Source organism: Anser cygnoides, chromosome 2, assembly GCF_040182565.1.
Source record: "Anser cygnoides isolate HZ-2024a breed goose chromosome 2, Taihu_goose_T2T_genome, whole genome shotgun sequence".
Taxonomy (NCBI): Eukaryota; Metazoa; Chordata; class Aves; order Anseriformes; family Anatidae; genus Anser; species Anser cygnoides.
This window is the reverse complement of record NC_089874.1, coordinates 107242124-107263005: the sequence shown is the minus strand read 5'-3', so window position 1 is coordinate 107263005 and position 20882 is coordinate 107242124. Positions and strand designations below refer to the sequence as shown.

The 20882-nt window shown below is 39.3% G+C and overlaps 1 protein-coding gene across 3 annotated transcripts; it reads right to left on the bottom strand.

The window, feature by feature from the left end:
- Nucleotides 1–518: 518 nt before the first annotated feature.
- Nucleotides 519–20868, bottom strand: FAM210A (family with sequence similarity 210 member A). Of its 3 annotated transcripts, XM_048077106.2 has the most exons (6): nucleotides 20681–20832; nucleotides 14625–14711; nucleotides 7585–7697; nucleotides 5923–6395; nucleotides 3673–3784; nucleotides 519–2366 (listed from the first exon to the last, which is right to left on the bottom strand). In XM_048077106.2, the coding sequence occupies exons 4-6, from the start codon at nucleotides 6369–6371 to the stop codon at nucleotides 2100–2102; spliced, it is 828 nt and encodes a 275-aa protein (XP_047933063.1). In that variant the 5' UTR covers nucleotides 6372–6395; nucleotides 7585–7697; nucleotides 14625–14711; nucleotides 20681–20832; the 3' UTR covers nucleotides 519–2099. The 3 variants fall into 3 exon arrangements, with proteins under 3 accessions (XP_047933063.1, XP_047933065.1, XP_047933062.1); XM_048077108.2 differs by lacking the exons at nucleotides 14625–14711; nucleotides 20681–20832 and adding an exon at nucleotides 20849–20868; XM_048077105.2 differs by lacking the exon at nucleotides 14625–14711 and having other exon boundaries at nucleotides 20681–20838.
- Nucleotides 20869–20882: the final 14 nt, after the last annotated feature.

The window sequence follows — 20882 nt, the reverse complement described above, 5'->3', positions numbered from 1 at the left end:
TGGCTGTCCCAGGGACTCCTCCGGGTGGTTCATGCTGCAGACTGACCCGACTACCTGGCTGAGGCACTTACAGTGGTCAGAATGAGCTGTTCCTGTGGCCGCAGGAATGGTCACACAGGACAGCCTATGGTGCATAGTTAAGACAGGAAGCGTTTTGTACATAGCACTGAAAGTGATGGATTGAGGAAGCACCGGAGTGGTCACAGGCCAGCTGGACGTAGGGAAGTGCAAGAGGACAGGGGGTGGGGGGAGGCACGCACCAATTTAACATGTTTGAGGGCTATATGACCATCCCAGGAAACTGCCCTGTGCAACCCCTGCCCCATGCAAGGAAGAGATGAGGCCCAAGAGCCACACAAAGTCCCAGCCCCTAGCCCCAGACCCTGCAGCATTATGCAAAGCGTGACGTCAGAAAAACGTGGGCAGGGATAGTAAGGAAAAAACCACTAAAATAGAAAGGAGGAAAAGCATCTATTAGTTCCAGTCCTACAGCAGCATTCACCTCAACAGCCTAAGAGTTCATAGTTAGAGAGAGTTACTTTTTAATAGTATTTATCAGAAACATGGCACTTTACATCCTCAGGGCACCAAATATACAGTGATTATTCCTCACAACATCCCTGTGAGGTAGGCATTAGATTGCAGTTACTATTTGACACATGGATAGAGACAGAAGTATGTAATCAATCCTCCACAATTAAGTTAATGAAGTTCAACCCAATTAAACACAGACAGGACCTTGGTGACTTGACTGAAAACACTGAAGTGTGGGCCTTATAAAGTATCAGCTATATTCTTTTATCCTAGTCAGTTACAATGCTTAGGGTCCAACTCTGTTGCTTTCCCATATCCCGCTGCAAAAAAACTACCTTTGTTGAACAAGACGTACATGCAGAGATTTGCTAGAAAGTGAGGTCTGTAACAGAAGTAGAAAAGAATCCACTTGAATTTAACCTAAATTTGAATAAAAATAAGAGAAGTTTGCCTGCCCAGTCAAATAGAGCAGATTCAAATTTAGTTCTTCTACCACTTCAGCTGTAAGTATTTGCTCAACCTAAAAAACTCAGGAATAGAATTCTGGTAGACTGATTGCTGTCTCAGAAATTATGCTTATTTTAAGGTAAGCTGTTCTACTGACATCTGGAGGATTCTTGAAGAGGAACTTTCGGGTTTAACTCTAACTTTGTATGTATTTTAAAAGTCCCATTAGTATACCAATTGCTTGAGTAAACTTCTCTCTTCTGGATTTTTTTGTTGTTGTTGGTATAGGGCTACCATGAAATAGAACAGTGTTGTAAACTTTAACATAATAAAAAATCCTAGTTTTTAATACACAATCATTGATTCATTTTAATAACTTTCTACTGTAAATCAACTTTAGAAAAAAAATAGTACACTTGACAGTATGGCTATAGCGATTAACTCATCTTCCTATAGCTTTCAGCTGAGATTTCTGAAGAGACGCACTTTCCAAGAAAGGTTCATGGTCTCAACCTGTAAACTGTCACAGATCAGCTGAAGTCAACGTAGCTATTATAAATTCATTCAGACTGAGTAGATAATCCATTCGTTCCTTCGTGTGCAGTATCAGTGATAATGGTCTGTCTCCAAGCCGAGAGATGATCATGATTAAAGAGGTCTGGGTCCACATACTTTGAAACCCAAAATATGTTTTCTTTCCCAGTAGAGAAATCTTCATTCTCATTTAGTGGAAGATTCAGCCTAATGGAAAAATGGCTATGCACTAAGATGGAAGAAGAGTAAAGTAGTAGCTTTAGGAAGAAACCATCTTCATTTTGATGAAAAAAAATGGTGGGTGGGGAATTAACACTATCACCACTAGATAGGAAATTCTAATCTGAGATTCATTTTTGCTTCTATAAATTGAAACTGTCACAACTGCTCCCTCACAGAAAACTTTAGCCTTCGTGAATACACAGAATTTTTAAATCCACAGCGCAATTGTAGTCTCCAGACAAAAACAAAAAACACCAATAAAAAACAACAAAAAAAGAAATCTCAGAAGTGCACTTTGTATCTCCTGCCTCAAAAAAGGTTAAAGTGCTAAGTTAGATATATCTAAAAATTAAGCATCTCTCCTAGTCCTTTATTTTTTTAAATGAAACTTTATCTTTGGTTTCTTGTATCTTCTCCGTAATTTTATCCTTTGTTTCCTCCATCTTCTCTGTAATTTTATCTTTTGTTTCCTCCATCTTCTCTGTAATTTTATCCTTTGTTTCCTCCATCCTATCTTGTAGATATTCCTTTACTGGTGGTGGTGTGGACATATAGCCATTCTTACGTAGATATTTAACGGTGATGGACGTTCCTCCCAAAGTCACAGTATATCTGGCAGGAGTTGCAATCTTAAAGAAACCAAACAATAGACCGCATGAATAAAACAGGACAGTATTATCCATCAGACAGTATTTTTAATATTAAGTATCTTGGCCAGTGTCAGATACTAAAAATATCTTCTATTTCTAAGGAAATAAAACAATTAACAGTACATTCTCTAGAAATGCATACCTTTTACACTAAGTATTCTTTTGACAAACTAGCACAGGCGTTAGACTTCCCTTTTAAAAAGCCTCCCTGTGCAGCTTGTGGGAAGAGCATTAGGTGTCTCAGAATGCAATTCAGAACAGCCAGTATGTGAGCAATGAACTATAAAAGCAAAGATGAAGTACTAACAACAGGATATGCTTTAAATTCTAAAATTCACGAGAGTATAGGCATCTAACCTTCAGTCCAAAAATAAGACTTGCATATAGAAAGAGAGAGCTAAGAGACACCTTCAGAGGTCAGCTAATCCAACACACAACGAACTAGGTTAGTTATTCTAGAAAGTTTAGAATAACTTTTTTTTCAGAACTTCAAAGATAAAGCATGCAAAATCTTCCATTTGCAACCTATTTTAGTACTTTCATGTCTTGAATGTTTCTTCCAAATCTCACTGCTGTAATAAAATCTTTGTATTTAACCACATTTATTGATCTCTTTCAGGTACAGGAGTAACTGGAAGAACAGTGCTTTCACGTTTTGTTTGGGAAAACAACAAACCTTAAAGTAACAGATAAATAGTACATCATATGTGGAAAGAAAACTGATGAGCGGCTTTTGAAGTGAATACAGTACTTTGGTTTTGCATGGCCTGACACATTTCAGGCTCCCAAAACACAGATTTTGGGCATAAAACAACAAACGAGACTCAAACCTGAATGTAAGTAATTGATCCAAGTGGACAATGAAAGTACTTAAGAATGATAGAGAACTACAATAGAAAGACAAACTAATTCATCATCTAGGATAAAAAATACCCTTACTTTTATCTGGCAATCATGAAGTATTTAAAATTTACTTTGTTATCCCAGTTAATTATTCCAGGGATACAGAGGAACAGCTTAATTGTAATTAAATTTCTGAGGACAGACAATCATCCTGCAGCAAACAAAGAAGTTATTTTAGAAGTATAGATAGATTCCTTCAAGGAACACAGAGCCCATACCAACTTTCCAGTGACTATTCTCCTACCACAAAAACGAATGTTGAAATATGTGTAATTATCAAACAGAGAAAACAGCATTAATTCTTTCTGATCTAAACAAACAAACCCTATTTATTTCACCAGGCAAGATTTAGAGCTTGTTTACAAACCATACAAATACTTACTTTATACAATGCATAAGCAGTTAGTGCATTTCCACTCTGGGAGTTTTTCAGGATGCTTACTATGCTGTCTGGTAAGCCAATCAACTCTAGGAATGGAACAACATTCACTCCTCTACCAAAGAGAAAAAAAATTGAAAATGAGTAGGATGACACTTGAAACATGAACAGTGATTTATAGTATCATTTCCATTCTTAAACTCCTTCATACAATCTTTGCAATTTAATAGCAAAATATTTTTTCCATCTAAGCAATATGCTTACAAGGTTTGTGTTTTTGTATATATAGGCAAATTAAAGCTTTTTTGTTCTGCATTCCACCAAGAGGCAACCCATTTATATTATCCTTGTTGGATAATATATCAACTACAAACTTACCTGTGTCCCACTTTACTATGTTTGGAGTTAGTGTAGTGGTTGTAACACAGCTACTTAGGCTCCAGTTGTGCAAGTTCTGTTTTGCCTATTTTTTTCCCCTTTGGAAATTTCAGACTAATCTGCAGCATGCCCAGAAGTACAAAATCCAGAGTTTAGTGTGCTGCCTTCACTTTTAAATGAAACAAATGGAATGTGCCAAAAGAAAAGGAAACATATATCATATGCACAAGACAGCAAGGCTTTCGAGCCCATCTATTCCACCTGGTTAACGCAAGGTGGCAGGATAGATGGAGGAGCTCCTATCATAACTTCTTTCTTTTTGAAAACCAGTGAAACTAACACCAGCATAAAGAAAGAAAAGACAGTCCTTCTTTACACTGTAATAGAAAGCTACATGCCAGTATAGAAGGCCTGACTTTCCAGTATTTAGAAATGTTTTATTATTAGCATCATCATCCACTTCTAAATAACATTTTCATCATTTTAAGTGTTCTTCTGTGCATGTGATCGCTTTAGCATCAGGAACAGGATCAGGTAGTAGCTTTCTAGCAGTTACTGGGATCTACAACCTGAAGGCCTATCCCCAACGTAGAAATTGGAGCAAGATCTGAAAGACAGCATTAATCAACGTTATTAAATAAACCACCATGGTTTAGTCTTGTGTCATGAGCAGTCATTCTCAAAGTTATTTTTCCACTTCCAGAGGGTGCTGTTGCTGTAGCATGACAAATCAAAGCTTTGTTATAATTAGTTTCTAGTTAAATATTTCAGTTGCTTTCATCTGTCAAATATGTATTTCAGCAGCTAACTTAAGTGTTTGATGAAAACTCGATCTGAAATATCTGGATGTGAGCATCAACCTGGACTCATCCAAAGCAAAATATTTTTAATAGCTCTAGACCTTTATTCTTCTGACATAAGCTAAATTTAGAATGACATTTGGATCTATAGCTCCTAGAAAGGGCAATTATGCCAGCTGGTTAGAGTAACTAAAACAAACAGTTGTGTGGTAAGGCATTCTGATGTCAAAGCCCCATTCTTGCTGCCACAAACTGCCATTGTTTCATGCTTTCTATTATTAAATATACAACACTAGCAATCCAGAGATAAACATTTACTTATATTTAGCAAACCATTCGCAGATAGATAAAACTTCTTCAATCTGAACTAACATCTCATAGCTGATGTTTTTTCTAATAAATGCCATTTTCCAAAACATTATCTGGCCCACACTATAGCTGAAAGAAACTGAAGTTACAAATATATTTATTTTTGGCCATAAAAGTATTTAATTTCCCATTCAAAAGTCTGGGCTACAGCAGCAATTTTTATGGTAAAGGGAAGGAAAACAGGAAACAAACAAAAAAAGGAAAAAAGATACACGTGGTTTGTAAGGAGCTCAGAGTGAGGTAAAAGATTTGAAAGTCCAGTGATGGGGGAGGACTGTGGATAAATGGGGAAGGAAGTGGTGAAAATCCTTCAAATCCAAAGACAAAAAAAGAACAGGTCTATAAAGATCTCATCTAGCAACTCATAATCAGGATTCCAAATCTTTATTTTTATCCTGTGAAAGGTTACTAATCATTTTGATGCTGTTTACATCCACGCATATTTTGGGGAGACTGACATTTCTCCAAGTGTAAGCAAGACATCTGGTGTACAGAAATAACTGCATGATAATAGTATGCACACACCACTCTCACAAATGCAGTACTTCAGTATTAATCTTGTGCTCCAGGTAAAAACGTAGCCTCATTTCCCTGTTACATTTACAGGCACTTTTTAACATGTAGTAATAATTTATGTCCTTTCACCAGTGTGAGTCTGTCTCAATTCAACAGCAGTATTGAGTAGTGCAACAAAATACCAACTTACTTCATGGCTGCGTAGTAAAAGGATCCAAACCACACCGTGGAAGTCACAAGATGAACTGGAATCATGACTTTTCCATACTGTTTAAAAGTTTTCTTGAATCTTTGAACAAGACTAATTGATTTATCTTGCAACGGATCAGGATCTGAAGAATCTGTCTCTACGGGGCTCTGCTTGGGTACATCAGTGGCTGAAGTCAAAGGATTCCTCTCTTCTGGTACTTTGTGAGGAGTGTCTGCTGGCTGCGATGAAAAAGCACTTTTCTTTGAGGTTAACAGTGCTACACTTGCATGAAGACATCGTTTAGGAGGGTCCAGTGCCAAAATCACTTTGCATCCAACATTAGATGACATCAATTGTCCTTTTACGCACTGAAAGACGCTAGTGCGAGGAAAAACCAAACACATCCCGTGTGCCAGCTGAGATGCAGTATGTAATACACTCCTTTGCATCTTGATGAAATGTGGCCGAGTTTTCTATAGAGAAGAAACAACGGGGAAAGAGCAAACAAATTGCATTTCAGTTATTTTGTAATTTTAGATTTGCAATTCCTCCAATGCTACTTGAAATTCTGAAATTTTAAGTTGCTCTCTATCCTTCTACTTTAAAAGGTTTTCTTTATCTTCCTTTGCAGAAATTCTGTTACCTTCTAGAATTAAGCAAATCATTTTAGATCTCACCTCTTTAGTACTCTAAAGTCCACTTACACTAAAACGTCCACTTCACATAGCACACTCTGCTCCTCACAGCTAAAATGCTCACTCTACTCTCTGAAAACATTTTCAGATGTTTAGTGCTAGCTACTGCTTTTATCTGTATAATATGGCAGAGCTGTTGAAAAGCTACTCTTGAAAGTTCACTTCTAGGAGCAACGGATAGTTCAGGTGATACTTCCAGCCTCGACAGATATAGTGTGACCTTACTGAAGTGCTTTGGTAATGGTGGGATGTACTTTAAAAAGGTATTAAATGTAATATAATTAAAATTAATTTTTGGTGTTCTACGCTATTTAACTAAAAGTAAAAATTCATACAGTAAAAAAAATAATAAAAAAATCCATGAAGTCTTAATAGTAACAAACCTAACCACAACAACCTGCCAGTATACATCTATTAGGAATTGGGATGGTGCTGTTGGATGTCATGAATTAAAAGAACAAAAATTAAACTGTAATCTTATAAATATTGCAACAAAAAGAGCATTTTAAAATTGCGGATAACCCAGTTAGCCTTATGATTTTGAACACTTACCAGTTATTCTTGAAAGTTTAGAAGAACCACTGAGAGGTTCCCCACAAAACAGGACAGGAGTTTTGTACAGTGTGCATAGTAACTTGTAACTACAAATTACTGAACAACTAACTTTCCTTCCCACCAAAGAAAAGCACCACTAGTTGATTTTATCTAACTAATACCAGCTATGTCAGTTGCATTACAACTAGTAAATCGTCCATGTTTTTGGATTTTTAACTAACGTAACAACTCTTGATACAAATCAGAAATCATTAAAGTTTAACTGAAACTCCGTCATCATCTTCACATCTTTACCTACTGCCTTTAGATATATCTTAATCAGGTCTTTTGATAGTGAATTCATCTAGGCTGTTGAAAATGATCAATATTTCATAACATAAGCAGAGGTTTAAGAAAATGAAGTCATACATACCCTTTACTACTTTCCAGATACGCAACAAAAGGTCTGAGTTTGTGTCTTCAAAGAGTTGCTACTCTTCCACTAGTACCCCACCTTTCACAAGTATGTCTTCAACATATTGACGACTGCCAAAGTGGAAAAAAGGCACATTTAGAGAAACAGAAAGCACAGCCAACTGATACTATTATTTTTGTTCAGCCTGAAACCTTGCTTAATGAAGAAGACACCAGTGCAATTTCCTTTTTGGACTCTGACAGCCTAATGACAGTTTCTTTTCTGCGTTGCTTAAGAATTCTTGAACTGTGAACTAGTGTTTCCTTCCAAGAGGTAAGTTTCATAGTCCAAAGGGACTTCTGTTAGAACATTCCTACCTGTACATTTTCTAGATATTTTAATGTAATTATTTTTTATGTAATTATTGTGCTTGAATTAATTGCAATTACTAGAATTACGATGTTTGATGCAGGGAAAACATCAGAGGAACGGTTCCAAACTCCCTGGACATATCTACCTTGCATGTGAAGCACAGACACCCACTTCTGAGGAACTCATACTAACAGAGGAGGTTACTTCATCGTGAGGGGAAAACTGAACTCTTGTTTCTTTGTAAAGCAGCAGTTACTCACTCCTGCTGAATTATGAACTCAGTGGGAGCCAAGAAGTGCTGCTGCTTGTAGAGCAGTAAATCATCTACAGGTTCTGCCTCTCAACGAGACGGCCTTCTGTAAGAATTCACTGGAAACAGCAACTGCTTGTTGTATTTCTGTTTTTATGAGAAGCAGAGCTTCTTGCTGAATTCTTAGATACAAATGCAATTGTATTTGTAAACAAAAAGCGGTGAAAACACTTGATGGTACTTTTTCGTATACCAACTACCTTACTGATTTACAGAAATTATAATAAACTGTAAGAAAACTACACAGCTTGCCTATAGCCACTTACACTCCTCTCCTGAGGGCTAACACCCCACAGGACTGTTCTCCCCTCACTGGCAGTGCACAGCACTCTGAGCACCTGCCCCAAGCAGGTTTCTGCCACATCCGGCCAGCGGACCCACAACGGATACCTATAACCTACATGGACCTTCTACTCTATCTCACCATTCTTCTGCTCTCAGTGGATGGTGTCCTCTTCCCAAATTCCAAAGAATATTGTCACCATACAGCATAGGGGAAGCAATGCTGATTCTCTCTTGTTATTAACAGGACTCTGCAATCCATCAGTCTTTGAAGGAGCTCATTCGGCCACACAGAGACTAATGATACAGCAGAAAGAAGAAACTGAAAGGTATTTCTGGGTTTTCCTGTTATTAGCATTTCTCAGACTACTGTTTCTAGGTTCGCTGTCTAGCACCTACTGATAGCACAAAAGCACCACTGTTCCACGCCTCTGATACACTGCTATGGCTGCAAAACACTGTGGTTTGAAATGGCTTCCAGGACTTCAAAAAAAAAAAAAAAAACAACAAAAAAAAACAACAACGACAAACCCAAAGCAACCCCAAAAGGTTAGAATTCCCCTCAACAGGAGGAAGCAACAGGTCACTACTCCATGCTCAGTCCTCATCAGTCAACAGCTAACACTGCTGTGATTGGTGAGTGAGTTTCAGGGCAGCTGCTTGTAAGGTAAGTGCCCTTCATCACCAGACTTGACAGCAGTCAGAATGCCACCGCTGGCTGAAAGTAGGGGAAAAAGCAGGGCCGCTGACAAGACCTGCCACAATGTTTTTGTTGTTCCTTTGTCCTCAGACAGACTCGGAACTTGTTAACTAAAAAGTTTTTCTCCAGGATGCCAGACCCTCCAGTCCAAAGGGAATTTTTCTGACCATCTGCATAGATCCTGAAAAGGTCCCGAACCCTGTAAGCGCAGATGAAAGTAAGTTCTAGCCGATATTCTAAGAACTACCTTACTTTTTGCTCCTTCACTTTAAAAAGCTTTTTGTTAGATACTTAATGTATAAGGAAAGGTTTAGATGTAATAGAGCTTACGTTTGAGAGAATAAAACAGGTATTTCAAAACAAGGCTGGAGTTCTCCAAGAGATCCTACTGCTTTATAGGTACTTGTTTTATTTTACTTATTTAAAGGAACATGAGAGACTTTTGATGTGTTAAATTGAAGATGATGATATTGTCACACAGCACTACAAGCCTAAAGGAGGCAAGAATTATATTTGCAACGGTTACAGCAGAGGATAGGAAAATCAATTGAGTAAAATAAATTATTATGGCATACGTTTCGTAAACTGATTTTAAAGAAATGAATATTGGTAAAGGGGGGTGATGGCTGCAGCTGCTCAACTGTAGTATTTTAATTACTTGGCTCACCATCGCAAACAAATCTTAAACAGGACAGACAACCCAAAGTGCACAATAAATGTCTGGAATTTACAAGAAATATGAAATCGTAGTTGTTTCATCCTTCTAAAACATGAGAAGAATACAGAGCAATCTGTCCTTTATGACGTGATTAGTGAGAAGAAGTTCCTAGTATCCAGTACATTCAACAGGCAGCAGAAAGCAGCATGTCAACCCACGGCTTTGAGGCATAATTTTATTCTTTAAGAACAATAATTTCCTCAAGATAATTATTACTCATGTGAGTTATAAAGTTGCCCCTGTAACTTTCAGTTTTGAAAACCCCTCAGATTCTAAGAAAGAACAGTAAGCTAGACATTATCCACAATTGCACTGGGTGACTTTTGGAAAAATATTTCTTAGTTTTAATGTATTGCCTTTATGCTATTGCATGATGCTGCAAAAGCACAGAGAAAGTCAGAAGCTAGAAGCTTCAAATACGAGGGTGGAAAAGCTGGTGGGATGCTGCATGACAATTGGGCGGGGGAGGGTATTTTAAAGCATCTTAGTTTTTGTATTAGGTTTATCCAAAGTATGCCACAAGCTAAAAAAAAAAAGACAACAAACAAACATGATGTCTAAGGACAAATACAGCTGTTCTCTGCTATAAGAATCTCATGTAGTCAGTAACCAGATAGACGCTAGCAGGACAAGCTATGAAATAATCTATAAACGCTTCTTGGATAAGGTCTCCTCTTCAGTGCTGTCATGTTCTGGCCAGCTATTTAGCAGCATCTCCAGCTGGCTGTAAACTGAGCTGAAGAGATCTTGGCTGTTCAGGACACACTCCTGGTTGGGATTCTTGGACATCCACTTAGTTTCTGAAGGCACGTCTGCCTCATGACAGGTTATTAACAAGCCCTCTGACATAAGGGAGTGCTCCGGTGGCCTCCTGAGTAAAAGTACAGTTCAGCTCCTCATCACAGTGCCAGAGGCTTTGTTTGGGAAACTTTTATGCTCCTGTTATAATTTAGAACAGCTTTCACACAAAACTGACGTGCTACAGGAGCATCCTGTCTCTTGCATTTGCGCTGCTAAAGTCTTTGAAACCCAGTCAGTGATTACTAGAAAGTAGAGATTAGACTTGCTCCTGAGGACAAGATCCTGAACAGAAGCTCAGGATCTTTTGGTGGCACAGAGCTGGGCTGTGTGACTACCATGAATCTGTGGTTTTAGCAACGTGCTAACATTTTAAGCAAAAAAGGATCCAGGATCATTGGAAAATGTAAGAGTAACAAGCAGGCCAACACAGGTACAGCAAAGAGTGCTGGGGATATCTGCTCTTGGAAAGGGACGTTATGTCAGAGAAAACGTCAGATGAAGATTTCATTAGGATAATTTGTATAAAAATAGTTACCCTTTTATAATTAAAAAGTTTTGAGCTACTAGAGAAAACAAAATGTGAAAATGGGCTGGATGTAAGACTAAAGCTTTTGCCATCTAAGTTCTCTTTTGTAAAAGAGGTCAGAAAACATCTGGGGGAATTGAGGGTATAATGTAAGTAGACTAGCCTGGTTTATTTTCTCAGTTCCACAAGAAACACTCTGGACACAATATGTAAATACGGATGAATTTAAAGCACTTGTTCTGTTAGTGTTTGAAAACAGAACATTAATTATACCACAGGAGAGTTCCCACTGAAAATCCATGAGCTTTTTCCACTCCCCAGGCACCATTCTCTGAAACCAGAAAATTAATTTACATTCCTGTCAATTTTAGTGCAAAAATCAAGGAAACTTTGAGGACTATGTTGTATATATAGAAGAATTTGGAAAGGACAAACCACATTGTCAGACATCCTTTCCAGTTCACCTTTCAGGTTGCATAAAAAGCAAATGCACAGAGATCCCACGCAAACAGCCAGGTTAATAAGAAAACCTTTATATTGAGTAAAAAATATAAGCAATATAATAAAAAAAGACTTGTTTCACATTTAAATTTGTTCAACAATTTATTGACAACATTTAAAAAAGCACATTGCCAAACATTAAGCTAATAAAACAAGAAAAAAAAAAAGCTACTGAACTTAAAACGTATGGGTTGCCTAAAAAGCTGGGGACACATTTTGAAATCATTGTAACAATAGTGCAATATATGTAAAGCATCATTGTTTTTTCTAAACACAACATAAAACGTAGCTATAAACCTCGTAATAACTGAAATGGTTCAGCATAGCATGCAGTCACTACCCATGGCTGGGAAATGACAGCATATTGGGAGTTTTTATTCTTTGCATAAGTACTTCAAGGGTATATGAATAAGCATTTAAAATTCATATTTCAGCTTTTACTACTTCTGCAGTATCCTTAATACAATCTGTTATTCATTCAAACCTAAGCTACTTGGCTATAATTTGAAGTTTGGGCATCACTAGCTGCCTCACCCTGCCTACCATTCAGAGCTGCCTGAAAAATTGAACACCGTGTTTTAGGCCAAAGGGAGCAATGCAAACCGAGTCATGCTGAAATTTATTAGAATCTTGCTGAAAGTCATCACATCAAAACACAATGCAAGGGTAACCTTACAGACAAATTGGCCTAATAAGTTAGGCATGATGGAGGCGGAATGGGCTAATCTCTGTATCATCACTTAGTAAAAGCTAAGCAGTATATTTTAAACTTATCATATTACTACTACTTACTAATGTAAGTGCAAACAATTTTTTAACCTTCATTTTTATTTAAACTAAGGTAGTTCTTGCTTAAACTTAGTAAAGTTTTCAGTAACTTTGGTCAAGAACGTAGAATAAACCCTTTAACATAAGATCCCTAAATACATGGCAATCTCCGCTGCTACCATGTTCTGATGCTTTAAGTATTGGTAAGCACAGCAAAAACATAGCTTCAGGCAGAATAAAAATTTTTGTAGAGCTTTATATAAAAGTTTTGAACGTTGGATTCAGAACATAAATAAAGCAGGAGAACCTAATGCAATGTCTGTGCTGAATTATAGAGCAGGAATGCTAAACAGGAGGCTTAACAGCTTATCTGCACCCCATCAATGTGACAGCGGTATCCCTCTTCTCCTGTATGCTGAAAAGCATTGGATCTCAAGGTTGCACACAGTTGAGCGTAACAAAAAGCGTGAATGTTCTCTCCCCAATTCTTTTAGACGAGTATTCAGTTGTGTGCAGTGCTTTCTGCTCTTCAGAACTGTCTTAATATCTGGAGCTATTCTATGTTTCAGCTCTAAACTCTGTTCAGAGCTGAGAACTTCCCCCGTTCAAAACTTTGCAGCTCAGCAGTGCTGAGCATCTACGCTGGGTTCCTTCATTCTTAAGTTTCACTCTGCCCTCTACTGATTTTTTCCAAAAGTACAGCTCCTGTACTAATACTACAAAAGGTCTCCCTACTCTGGTTCCTTCCAACAAGTATTAATCTGCTTGATCATCTCCTATGTTGTTTCTGGATGTAAAAACAAAACCGAAAGCCAACCCACCCAAACCTGCCTTTTAAAGTGCTATCTGATTTGAGCTTTTGTCCATTTGTCACTCTGCAGACATGTCTGTAACGTGCAAGTTAGGAAGTTATGCTCTTAGAAGCTAACTAAACTTAAAATCAGGCATTTGCATTTGTTCTAAAAAGGATGAAAACCTCACTTTCCTAGATCAATAGCAACATCATACTTGTCTGCTTATTCTTTTGTCTTTCATGTTATGACCTTTCACTTTAATCAAAAGACCAAAATCACAATATAAATCCAATAAAACAACTTTCCCAAGCAACCCCTAGTAGCCCCTTTCATCCTTAAATCTTTCAGTGTATCATTAGTTCATTCCCCTCAAAACACTCGTGGTTTTCTTTCAGAGGGTTTTCAACCGGAGGGCCACCATGTGGAGGTGTGTGGGGTAGGTGTGCTCAGCAGTGGGAAGTTTCTAAGGGGTCTGCAAAAGATAATTCCCGTAAGTGAACCTCATGTTAGGACAGTTTCTTGCACATGGCTTTGAATTCCCTCAGAAAACAAAGACATCTGAACTTGCGAGGAGTCAGACTCAAACACAAATACACAGAACTTTGCTGAAACACTGAGGATCTCTTAGGATCTCCCCTCTCCATATCTCATCCAACTTTAATTGGCAGACTCCTCACCTCCATCATCTCTCAGCGAGCACCTCAAAGTCCTCTCTATACATTTTAACTAATGGAAGACAATAGAAACATGACTATGTTTATTTCTGCATTCAGGGCTGACATTTCTTTTCTAAAGGTCCGTTACCTCTCTTTAGAGTTCAGATCCGCTGTGCACATCTCTCTTCACTAACAGAGGCATCAATAATGGTCAAAAGATTACAGAGACAACTGAACTACAGCTTGCTCAGGACTTCCTGTTATGCCTCAGTTGGGTTCCAGTAGACAAGCTCATTTTTGGATTCAATCTTTTGACATATAAAATTTAGATTATGATCTTTAAATTAAACAGCTCTTGGGAGTTGTAGTCAACTGCTCCTGAAAGGTCTAATGAAACTACTGGAAACACCCTGGGGATGCTGTGACCTCCACTAAAACAACTGGTGCTGGTCCAAATACAGTTGGGCCTTTTTGAACGGAGCACATCAAATGACTGGGGTATTCAAATACTTTCTCTTAACTAATTGTAAAAGGCATTTATTAACAATATGCTGCAACTTGGATCTTAGCATAAACTTTGTACAGCCTTCTCTCTCATCCTGCATTATGACTACCAAAACCATTCCCTACCTGGTCTTGATAAACGCCATTTTTGCCACCTCAGGTCTTCACAGGTCTCATCTCACTGTACATCCCAACTGTAGTCAACAGTACCAGCTGTAATTAAATTGTTATTTAATTTTGTTGTAAATTGTTACCTAACATAACCTGCATTTAGAATACTACAAATCAACGAAAACAGCATCCTCCACCAAACTCACTAAAAGTGAGTAAATACTTCCAGAGAGCATGCTCCAGGAGAAGCCCAGAAGCCTTACAATTAAGAACAATACAGGCAAGGCCCAAATCAAAAGTGAACAAAATACCCCAAACCAATCCTCTCATCCTCCAGTCCCCAGCCCCCCAAAGACTTCAACAGGAACAGAATCAATCCACAGTGGAAAGAAACATTAGGTTCAAGGTTTTCTTTTATTCTTTCACTGAATTTATTTCACATTTTCAAACACTGAAAAGATGTCACTTTTTTTCCCCAGCAAAAAATACCGAACGATCATCTTTCAGCAGAATTGTTGTTGGCAGACATTTGCTTCCAGTATAAATCTTTTCTAAATATTCCAAGCGTTGAATTCTCTGTTTTGGATTCAAACTTCTCCATATGGGGAAATATGTGTAGTATCAATCAGAAAATCTTGAAAAATTACACGTGAAGAGGCTGATCATAACATTTACTAAACAGACAGATGTTCAAAACCACATTCTTTGTCTAATTTTTGGTAAATGCTATTCCCCACAGCTCTCCAAACAAGCGTGACCTGTTCTTAGGAGTAGCAGTATTACTTTTGTTAAGGTTTTGACAGCTGAGCCGTTAAGATTTCTTTGCCCACCACTCAGTTCATTACCTTCAGCAGCACCTTTTGCTTAGAGGGCAGGATCGATAACGTTGCTGGCCATGCAACCAGCAAAACGGCACCATCCGAGAGCGTCTGAAGGAGCAGACTCACAGAGCGGTGACTTCACACCAGAAGGAGCTCTGATGGGACTTCAGTATCAGAAGCCAAATAATGCTCAGTCCAAGGAATCGCCCTTGGCATACTCAGAAGAAGCAACCAACCTCTGGCAGAGTTCCTTTCTGTTTACTAAAGAGCACCACAAAAAGATCCAGATGGTCCCCTGCGTACCAGTAGGAGTCTTTCGGTCAGCTAGTCTTTTTTTTTTTTTTTTTTTTTTTTTTTTTTAGTGTTCTGACTTCACCCTTGCCCATGTAACACCAAACTTTCACGCACTGCCAGGACACGAGTCCTAAGGAAAAAACATTATTAAGGGAAAAACATGTACTGCCTGCTGTGTGGGAAAGGCAGGTGGTAATGTCATTGTAAAAATTAGGAAGCCATTTTTTTGTCAACCTTTATATTTAGAAATAAAACTTATAAACCAGGAGGATAAAATTTCATGTGTTAACATAAATTACATCATTAACCACAGAAAAAAAAAGTAACTTGACTGTTTTAATTTTCCAACTTTTTAGACAACTCAATTTAAATAGTAAAAACACATCCATTGTGAGAAGACCACTTTCTACCAACAGACCTTGAGATCTACTTTAAAGCAAACCATGAACATAGTCTTCAGGACCTACTCCTGAATGTCATCTACCCAAATGCCCAAATTTCACGATCAATCACAGGTCAAGACATCTCAGGAAGACACAGCAGACTTCTGACAGTGTACAGAGCCTAGCACTAGAAGGCAAACCATGAGATACCTCCCTAAGTGCCGGACAGTTAATAGGAAACCCACAATGTGGAGCTCTGTGGATTCACAAATTCTTTATTGACCCACTACAAGGCCTACTGTTCCTTCGGAAAAAAAAACACAGTAGAAAAGATCTTCCAGTCAGAATACGCTGCATCTAAAACACATCTTTTAATCACAGAACACAACTTGCTCTTGTCCTTCCAGTAGCTGTTGCAATACTTTGAGGCAAGAAAGAAACATGGATGTACAGTCTTACTTCCGTCCTTACTGACAGAGAGAATTTGTAAGCCACAGACGTAAGGAAAACTGAATTCCTAGGTAGTTTTGTCACAAGGTTAAGTTTGCTGGTGTTCAAAAGACTGATAAAATTCAGCTGAAGATCCTTCTGTGGTTAGGGCATTCATTACATCTCTCTCACACGTATTCTGGTGGTTGCTAAAGATTAAATTTAAGTTGTAGCCATTTTTCAGAAGCATCAAATCATCTGCTTTCATAAAGCATCTCAAAGCTTACTACTTCTGAGCGCTACCACTCTCAAAGCTAGTTAGTGTTACCTGCCTGTTCATTCTTCCCTAATTCCAGCACATATGCTTCATTTCTGAGGAAATCATGCTAAAAATTAAAGTTGCTCTATCCCACATCATACCTACTTCTGTTGTCCAATACCTTCACGTGCCTTGTTAATTAGAAACTGGGGCAGCACAAGCTGAGCAGAGCTGTAAACCTACTGACACAGCAGATTAAAGAGTTTATTTATGAGTTCTCTGTACTTTCATTTTTATGAGTTCTCTGTAAATATTCATGACAGGATTAAAATATTTTTGGAAGATATCCTAAGTAAATTTGCTAATGTGTCATTCAAGGGAAGTAATAGCAAGCAAGTTAATTTTCCCAGGCGTGTATCACCCGCTCTCATCTTTACGAGCAGATCAAAGTAACACGCACGTCACCAAAGATATCTATCTTGGAATGCTTTACATAGAGCAGCAAGAGAAGAATCCTAGGATCACAACCTGTGAAAGCATGCTGTGTTTTATGAGATGTGACCAACAAGGCCCAAGGCTTGTGTTTCGGTACAGAAACATCCCTCCTTCAGAAAGCATAGCTCGAGACAGTAGGAAGAAAAAGATGTTATCTAATTTTAACATCAGCAAATCAGCTTTTAAATCCACAAAATATTAAGAGCAATTACTTAACTGGCTGGCACATGCTGGAGCTAAGCACTACCATCACAGTTACAAGGTAAGTGTCTTCACACACTCTATTCAACAGTTCTATCAGTCACTTTGGGAAGAAACTTACCAGACTGCTGTAAAGCCACTCACACATTTCTATTAAGAATCAGCGAAGTCCATGCACCTGAAAACCTACTGCTGTGTTTTATAATTTGTTCATGAACATTTGACTGTATAGCCTTCATTTCTTCGCCCATCCCTCTTTGCAAGGACAGGCTGCTTGAGTTCTGGAGAACTGCAGAGGATCACAGCCATGCAACTTCTTGTTTTGTTTATGTAACAACTGCTACACATGGCCAAGGTCAGTTTTTGGACAAGATCAAATAGCAGAGGCCTGGGATTAAAATTTGCAGCCCAGCTAACTGGCACTTTCATTTTCTGATGCACGCAAATGGAACAAGACCTAGTTTTACCATTCAGATATCTTTGTTTAGAAGGAGCAGTGTCATGTCTTGAAATAGAAATGCCATTTTTTGATGAATCGTACAATGTGTACCTAGTTTGAAGGTGACGTGAGGAGAACCGAGTGGCAGAAGACACTGGGGTGGAAAAGATTTGAGCAGCTCAGAGGAAATATGAAGTCCATGAGAACTGAAATCATTACCATTTGTACTGCAGAAGAGTCTAAACACCAAGCAGGGTAACATCCCGTGTGTTAAAGGAGAAATTAATTCTGTCCTCAACTGCTTACTTACTGAGACAGAAAAAAGGTTGGAGGACTGACAAAATCAGATGCACCAACTCTGATTTACTAAGACCTCATTAAACCACAATTCTCCTGACAGTTTGAAGCAATATATTTGCCTTAGTAAGAACAAAGCTTGTTGCACTCAATGTACAGGTATCATCAAGATCAGCACAATTTGGGAAGGTACCATTGCAGCATAGCATAAGGATTTTAACTTGGTATTCTGATAGGTAACGACTTGGTTCAAGCACTTTAGATCAAGGATTGACCTCATTCATGGCCAGGGATTCCTAAAAGGCTACAGAGTACCTCTGGTAGATTCCTTGACTTGACTCGGATGGTATAGCGTGGCAACATTAAAAAACAATAAAAAAGGAATACTGCTCAGGTTACAACAGTTTTCTTTTTCATTTTAAAATTTTAGATCGTGATAGCTTACCCCCCAAAAAACAAGATTTTTCTTCTATGTCCCTGTCCTTAGAGTAATAAAACTTTGTTAAGAACAGGAAGTTATATTTCAGTTAAAAATCATTAAAACTACATTTACGATTGTATTTTTAAAATAAAACTCCATTTAAATGACCCTTAACTATTTTCTTAAAGGGTCAGATCACTCTTTCACACCACTTTCTCACTTGCACCAACCTTTCCAAGAACCTTCCTAAGAAGACACAGGGTGGTTCAGTGGAAGGACTGGTTTCACTGTGCCGGAAAATACCGAATGTAAGCCTTATTTCTGAAATTTCACCAACAAAAACTGCCACACCCTACCAAGTTCTTAAGCATTCCTCCTGTCCCTGAAGATTTCAATCATATGTTAGGCCCAAACCTCAGTTATTTCAGTAGTTTTATTCCATTTTTACTCCTGAAATCTTGCTGATGTTGAATTTACTTCAGTGCCTAATTTTCAAAGTATGTTCAGCTTCAACAATCTGGGTTTATAGCGTATCAGCGCCAACAATAACTATGTTGGATCTTATTCCCAAGCTGCAAAACTGATTACAAGGAATGTTATGGATTCAACTACCAGTTTTACAGTCATTTTTAAAATCAGTACTTTCTGCTTTTGCCATTGTGTTAGTTGTGTCCTTATCTTTAAAGCCAATATTGAAGTCAAAACTCCATAGAGGTCCAAAAAACCTGTTGAGATGCAAGCTAAGGCCTGTTATCTCAGATAAGGGGACAGCAGTAACTCCCTGCCTTACAAAAACAGACCGATTCAGTTCCTTAGTGATGTCTATAAGCATACATGCAGAGCTGGAGTGGCTTGTCTGGAGATCACCTACAACAGCAGAATTACATGGATCCTTCTAAATACAAAAATCAGATAAAATCTTTTCTTATCAGCTGCTACAGTCTGTGAAGTAGACGTGTAGAAAGTCACGCTAAACAAATCTTTTTTATCTTACATTCCTTACATGCTCAGAGTCTGAATTTGCCTACTCGTTTTTGCCATGTGCAGGCCATCTGATATCCACCTACCCAAACCATCCAATGATTTTTTTTCTCCCTGATGGCAACGCTTCTCAAGCAGCGAGTGCAATTCCACAACGCTGCCGCAGAGGCCACTCACACCCCTTTTACCTCAAGCAGCCTTTGAACAGTAAAAGGAGATAAACACCTGCTGTCAGCACCACAGGAGATGGATGGTGGGGACACATTATCCTCTGTGCATACATTTCCCACACAGAAGCAGCTGCAAGTCAAATAACCTAGTGCACAGGCGGCAACTCAGATTCCAAATTTGGAACTTGCTCCCCATCTCTCCCTCAAGCAGCATAACTTTGGCAAATCGTTAAGTTTATACTTGTAACAGTAGAAGCCTCTTGGGGTTTAGATAAGCTGAGGAGCAGTAAGTTGCAGTCTGCTTAAGAATTAGGTTTGGTGCAGGCTTCTGGGGCACTTTGTGTGCTGCTGTCCAAACTCGTGCTTCCTCCCTTGGGCCAGCTTGCAGAAAGTATTTTGGAAGTGGACATAAATGAGGTGAAACGTGTAGGCTGCATTATCTGACACACATCTATACTTGATTTGAAATTAAAAGCAGTCTCTCCTGATGTAACAGCGTTGTCAGAGTCCTCTGACTTGGACAGCTCTCATGGTTAATTACCAGAAGCAGATTACCAACAAGAACCAGAACTCCAAGCAGGGTTACCAAAACCGTCCTGCCTTGTTCAGCTAGCCAGTGCCTCCTGGGGATCCCGAGGCCCCCACAGCAAGCCCCCAAAAAAACGCGTAAGGAGAAAAGGCTGAAGCCTCGAGATCGTAAACACGGCTCTGCCCGCGAGCAGCTACCCGGAGGGCGGCAGGGGGCCCCACGATGGCACCCGCGGGACGTGCCGCTTCCCCCCGCCCCCAGCGGCCGGGCCCTACCTCCCTCCCTGCCCGTACCCCGCGAGGCGCCCGCACCCGGGGGCAGCCCACCCGCCCCGGCCGCACCGAGCGGGTACCTCACGGCCGAGCCGCCGCCGCTCTTCCTCCACCTCAGGCCCGGCCCCGTCGCCGCTCCGGGCGGCGGCTGACCAACGGCCACCAACGGCCCCAGCCGCACGCGCCGTTCCCCGCCCCCCCCCGCGCGCGTCAGGGCAACGTGCAGCACCGCCCGTCCCCACCATCACCTTGAGGGCAGGCGGCGGGGCCACTGCGCAGGCG